The sequence below is a fragment of the Calliphora vicina genome, chromosome 1 (genome assembly GCF_958450345.1).
Source record: "Calliphora vicina chromosome 1, idCalVici1.1, whole genome shotgun sequence".
NCBI classification, from domain to species: domain Eukaryota; kingdom Metazoa; phylum Arthropoda; class Insecta; order Diptera; family Calliphoridae; genus Calliphora; species Calliphora vicina.
In genome coordinates this window covers 115727485-115733484 of record NC_088780.1, presented here as the reverse complement: position 1 = coordinate 115733484, position 6000 = coordinate 115727485, and the positions used below count along the sequence as shown (strand labels likewise).

At 28.4% G+C, this 6000-nt stretch overlaps 1 protein-coding gene across 1 annotated transcript in view; it reads left to right on the top strand.

Annotated features, from left to right (window-relative positions):
• The first annotated feature begins 3734 nt into the window (after positions 1 to 3734).
• The window catches only part of Brf (Brf RNA polymerase III subunit), a 79424-nt gene continuing 77158 nt past the window's right edge, over positions 3735 to 6000 (top strand). Inside the window, exons 1-3 of the mRNA XM_065515590.1 lie at positions 3735 to 3894; positions 3960 to 4328; positions 4401 to 4505. Coding sequence (XP_065371662.1) covers positions 3822 to 3894; positions 3960 to 4328; positions 4401 to 4505 — 547 coding nt within the window. The 5' untranslated portion in view covers positions 3735 to 3821. The remainder of the gene's footprint in view (positions 3895 to 3959; positions 4329 to 4400; positions 4506 to 6000) is intronic.

The following is a 6000-nucleotide window of genomic DNA, read 5'->3' as shown; positions in this document are numbered from 1 at the left end:
TTCTTTTGTAACTCTTCTAATTTTACAGTATTGTTTTTTGGTTGCCTTTTAGCGATATTTTTCTTTAAACACACACTAAAATTTTCAGTTGGATTGACGATGAGACCTTTTGCTGTCATGTCTATAACATCGCAGAAATTATACAGAAGCCACATCCCCACTATATACAATTAAAGTTTAGATAAAATTTGTATTGCAGTTTATTGTCCTGATAAACCCAAATTTAGTTGCATTTCTTAGCAAATTATTCTTCAGAGTGTTTAAATATTGTTCCGCGACCATGATTGTTTCAGTAAAACATAAGTCTGTTTTATCCTTTGCTTGAGATATACTTCCAAATCATAATCGAAATTTTAAAGTAACACCTTACGTCAAACTCTAGATGACACTTTGTTGTAATACAAGATCATTTAAGTCTCATCTAGGGTTCCTAATTTCCCGGACTTTTTTGTTTCCCGGGAGGAAATTAAAATATCGTTTCATTCCCGGGAATTCCCGGGAATTTTTTAACACTAAATTATACCAAAAACCAGAAAAAATTTTTCGAATAAATTGACTTATAATTTTACCAGGGTTTTAAAAGAAGTATAAAATTACTGTATTTGGTTGTTGGTCCAGCATTTATAAGGGTTTCTGATTTAATAGTGGCATTTGATCGGTATTGTCACAGTCGTAGTTTTAATCAGTATGAAATCAATAAATTCATTGTTTAATTAAAAAACTTAAGAATTTCGACCATGTTAAATCTACAAAACATGCGTAGTTAGGGAAATTTTTCAAATCTGATTGTAGATAAACAAATTAGAACCGCTATTATTGTTATTTTCTCTAAATATGAATAATGATCATTGAATATCCCTAAAAGATGTAATGTTAGGCATCTTAATAATTCGTTTAAGAGAATATATGTACTTTAAATTTGATTAATTCTTAATAACCAAATTTTTCTGCTGTGGCTTGAGTTGAGTTAAAAAAATTCGGTTATTTCAATAGTAATACTTCTTTACCAACTGACTATCTGTTGTTAGAACCGAAGAAATCTATGGATATAATAGAATAATTCAATTAGCAACAAATTTAGTCATCAAAACGTATCTTAATATAGTAACTTTTAGAAGAAAACTTATGAAAAAATTCCCGAAAATTCCCGACAAACATTTCCCGGAAATTAACAAAAAAATATTCCCGGGAATTCCCGGGAAATTTTTCCCGCGTAGGAACCCTAGTCTCATCGCATAATATAACGTCATCCCAATAATCGAAGCGAAGAAAAAACACTTTTCTACATCTATTGCAGAAAGCAGTAGTTTTTTATATGTTACTGTGGTTGAATATTCGTTTTTTATTATGGCCTGTCTAACTGTTTCATGGGAAATGACTACATCACATTCTTCTTTAAGTTCCCTCGGAAGAGTTCTGGTTGAAATCTGAGCGTTTTAATGAAGTTGTCTGTCATTAGGCGCTCAGTTATTTTAGGTCTAGGGATAACACTACATTTTAACGCTCCTCTACCCTCATTTCTGCTCGTTCTCAAACACTATAAATTATATTTCGTGTTGCCAAAAACGTCCTCAACAACTCCTGTATACTTTTTTGCAATTGGCAATTGTAGTAAATTAGCAGAGTCACGTTGTACGATATTCTTCTTCCTGGAAGTTTTCTAAGCAATATTTTACACTATGGTGATCACAAAACAAAAAATCGATCTCGAACTAACAAATTTGTAGAGAAGAAGAATACAGATCATAAGTATCTGTAAAGTACCATTGATCATTAAGTGTGTACCAAAAAATACAAATAAAATTGGTTGTGAAAAGAGTTAATTGACACTACCAAAATTAAATAATGTTTGTTTTTGACTTTTTTTCCGTATATTTTACATTGTAATTCAACTTTTTCCTTATGTAAGCTTTGTATATACTCTATATATTCATAACAAACCAAAAAAATATATGTAATGAAAGAATAAGTGGTATTTTCATGTAATCAAACTCGAAAATATAAATTTATTTTCAATGTGTAAACTCATTTTTGACATACTGTACTTCGAATAAATAAATTTCTTACATATTCTCAAATTCTAAATTTTACATTTTAAAAATTTGTTTTCAAACAATTTTATAAAATTTATTTCAATAGCGGTATTCACAATGTAAAGTACTTTGTCTGGTAATGTAGTAAAAGAGCACAATATCAAATAACAAAATACATAAGAAATTGAAATGTTTGTCAATAAATAGCTTTTCTGCTTTTTTACTAGGCCAAGTACTCCATATTGTGAATACTGCTAATATTAATAAATGAGAACAAAAGGTAGATTTTTTTGGTATTTTTATAATATTCGGGTTGAAATCTTCTAGAAAAAATCAATTTCCCAACATTTTTAAATTTTCAAAAAAGTACCTCAAATAGAAATTGAAGACTTAAAATGCAATATTTATCTATTGTACCTATTATTGCTTGTATTGCTAATTAAGGATTTTTTAATTTTTAAATTTCTAGGACATTGTTAACTCTTATATCTGAGGTCAAAATTGTCAAAAACAAGTAAAGTATGGTCGGTCAAGCCCGACTATATAATACCCTACACTAAGTAAATGAGCAAAAACATTTTTCTATTAAAATTTTAATAATTTATTTTCGTAAATGATTTTCGGAAGAGGGTCTTATATTGGAGCTATGACTAATTATGGACCGAATTATGCTGTAGGGTATAAATATCAAAAATGTAATTTGACTTCATTAAATTCTGATAATCAGAAGTCAAAAATACTCAGGCTGACTGCTTTTAAAGCAATATCGCATATTAATAACACCATTGATAATGTTAAAATCCAAATTAACAATCATAATAATTACAAAAACCATTTTATTCAATACAAGAACCGTTTACAATATTTTTTTAAGAATCGAAAAAAATTCATATAAAAAACAAAATTGCTTCAGTAATGTTTTAGTAATTCTAAACTTCTAGAACATTATTAACCCTTTTTATCTGCGGTTAAAGTTAGACCTCTGTACTAAAAAATATTAGAAATATACAATAGATGAAATTTATTTTTTAAGATAATTTTTGTACACTACTGAGACTAAAAAATTTGCGGATTTCTTTGTCTCAATAAATTCAAACTTAACGGTTTTCAATTCACATAACCAAAACTATGGTGTTACAACCAGTGTAGCCATATATTTTTTGAAGAAAACTTTTTATTTCTAAACAAACAAATTTTTTTTCAACAAAAAAACTTTTTTTAAGTACATACAAAAATTACAAAACCCAATTCGTACATATATGTAATCAGACTGAGATAATTTATGTGAATTTAGTGCTGAAGATACTTTAAATATTTTCAAATCAATCTCCCCATTTAGTAAATTAATTTGGAGACTATCATATTGAAATTAACGGTTCAACTTATTGATATTATAAATTTACAATTTTCCAAAAAACTTTTTTTAAAAAAATAAAACTTTTTGCATCTCAAAAACCTTGCAAAAAAAAGGGAAAACTTGATATATGGTAACACAGGTTACAACATCATTAACAAAATTCAGTGTTGGGTAAATACATATTCGCTAATTCTAATACAACTCTGGCTGTTGAAAAATAAAAACAACAGCTGAAAATCACCGCTCTTTTGTTTACATTTTGACTGACAGTCATATGTTTTCCATTCTCTTTTGTGGTGCATGTCATTGTTTAAAGAATTTCGGCCGTGTAGTAAACGAAATTTGTTAGATTCAGTTCAAAACTTTTAGTTTTATTTAATATTTATTCAAGAAAAATTTAACATTTGTGACAGATATAAAGCTACTTTAATATGTCATCCGGTATTAAATGCCGAAATTGTGGTTCTACGGATATAGAAGAAGATAACGCACGTGGTGATAGAGGTAATTTATGCAAATATCAACATTTATTTGTATCCCTCTTAAAAGCCTTTCACATTTACCATTAGTTTGTACCAATTGTGGTTCGGTACTCGAGGATTCCTTAATTGTATCAGAAATACAATTTGAAGAAGTTGGCCATGGTGCAGCTGCTATCGGTCAATTTGTTTCGGCTGAATCCTCAGGTGGTGCCACCAACTATGGCTACGGAAAATTTCAAGTTGGTTCAGGCACTGAGTCGCGTGAGGTTACGCTGAAAAAAGCCAAGAAAGAAATAACTCATTTATGTCAACAACTGCAGTTGACCCAACATTATATCGATACGGCATTGAATTTCTTCAAAATGGCCCTAATGCGTCATTTGACCCGTGGCCGCAAAAGTACTCATATATATGCGGCATGTGTTTACATTACTTGCCGCACAGAGGGAACATCACGTAAGCTGAATATTAATTTGTTTACACTTTGAAAGCATTGTTTAATTCCTTTTTTAATTGTTTTTCTTTTAGATTTATTGATTGATATTAGTGATGTGCAGCAGATTTGTTCATATGAACTTGGAAGAACATATTTGAAGTTATCAAATGCTTTATGTATAAACATACCATCTGTGGGTAAGTGCTAAACAATAAGTTGGAGGTATTTAGTTGGTGTAAAATTAATATTTTTTTTCTGATACAAAAAAAATAATTTCCCTAAAATCTGGATGAACTGTGCTTTATCTATAATCATAATCTGTTTATTTACCTTTTTTTGAGTCATTATTAATTTTCTTCAATCCCACTTGTTGGTAGTGTTTCTCCTTCCAAACATAGAGTATAAATTTATGTTTAATTTAGTGAATTCATTTTCATCCATAAAATAATATTTCGTATTTGTTAACATACACATTTTCCTTTGTCAATCCATTTCGCTGGAATTGCCACAAATAACGTACGTTGTTGGAGCAAATACCATTCGGACGTCATCCGACATTACAGTTATTTAATATACATATTTAATAATTTCATTAATTTAAAGATCGATATTTAAAATTATAAAATTGCGTGGATTTAATTTTATTTGTGGGAAAGAAAAATCAAGTTAATTGTTTTATAAATTAAATCTTAATAATTTGAAATCTGCAAAAAGTATATTTTTGTGTTTGAAAATAAGATCAATAAATATTATAAACTTGTACATGTTTTACTATAAAATATAAAATGCGTTACAACATTATTATCTAATGATTTACTTAGTTAAACAATATACTGCATTATCATCAGGTGTTCGCATGAATATAAAATTGCAGCCTATACGCCTATTCGCTACCAGCATTGGTTCAAAATTCAGCTACAAATTTGTACCTAAACAAACATTAAAGTTAAATAAAAGCTTTTAAAAAGCGATTGAAATCTTATATACAAAGATTGAAGCAAAATATTTAAAAACTTTGGGATTCCACTATAATTATATTGTTCATATATCCAGCAATCATTGATACTCAAATGTAAAACGTAGCACTTTACACAAAGATCTTCATATACCAATGTTAAAAGACGAAATTAAACAAATATAATACAAACACCTATTAGACTAAGCAATATATTTTTTGCAATTACAGGCAAAGGCCCTGGCAGCCAGTCCTTTTTTCTTTATATTTTTTGTAAATTAAATTTGCATTGAATAAATATTAATAATAATAATTTTTGCAATTATTAGTAGTCTTTATAAATCGGTTAACCGAAAACCCGGTTTTTCTTCGAAATCTCGGTTTTTTGCGAACCGGTTAATTTTTAAAAATTGGGACTAAAATGAATAAACCTCATGTTTTGGTGAATCTTCTATATTCATTGTAAACATATTATATCAAACATTTGGTCTGATTTGAAACCTAACCTGCTGATATACAGTGGTGGTCAAAACATATGCAACTAGCATCAGAATTTTACAAAAGTTGTTTAAACTAGTTTTAAAGGTAAACAAAAATATTCATTTGCTTATAATATTTTTTTATTAATGCTTTAAAAATGAGAATATGAAATTTAATTCAGAATTTTTTGCATTGAAAAGAAAAAAAATTAAAAAATCTACGTATGGGTTGATATTTCAATGGCCAAAACATATGCA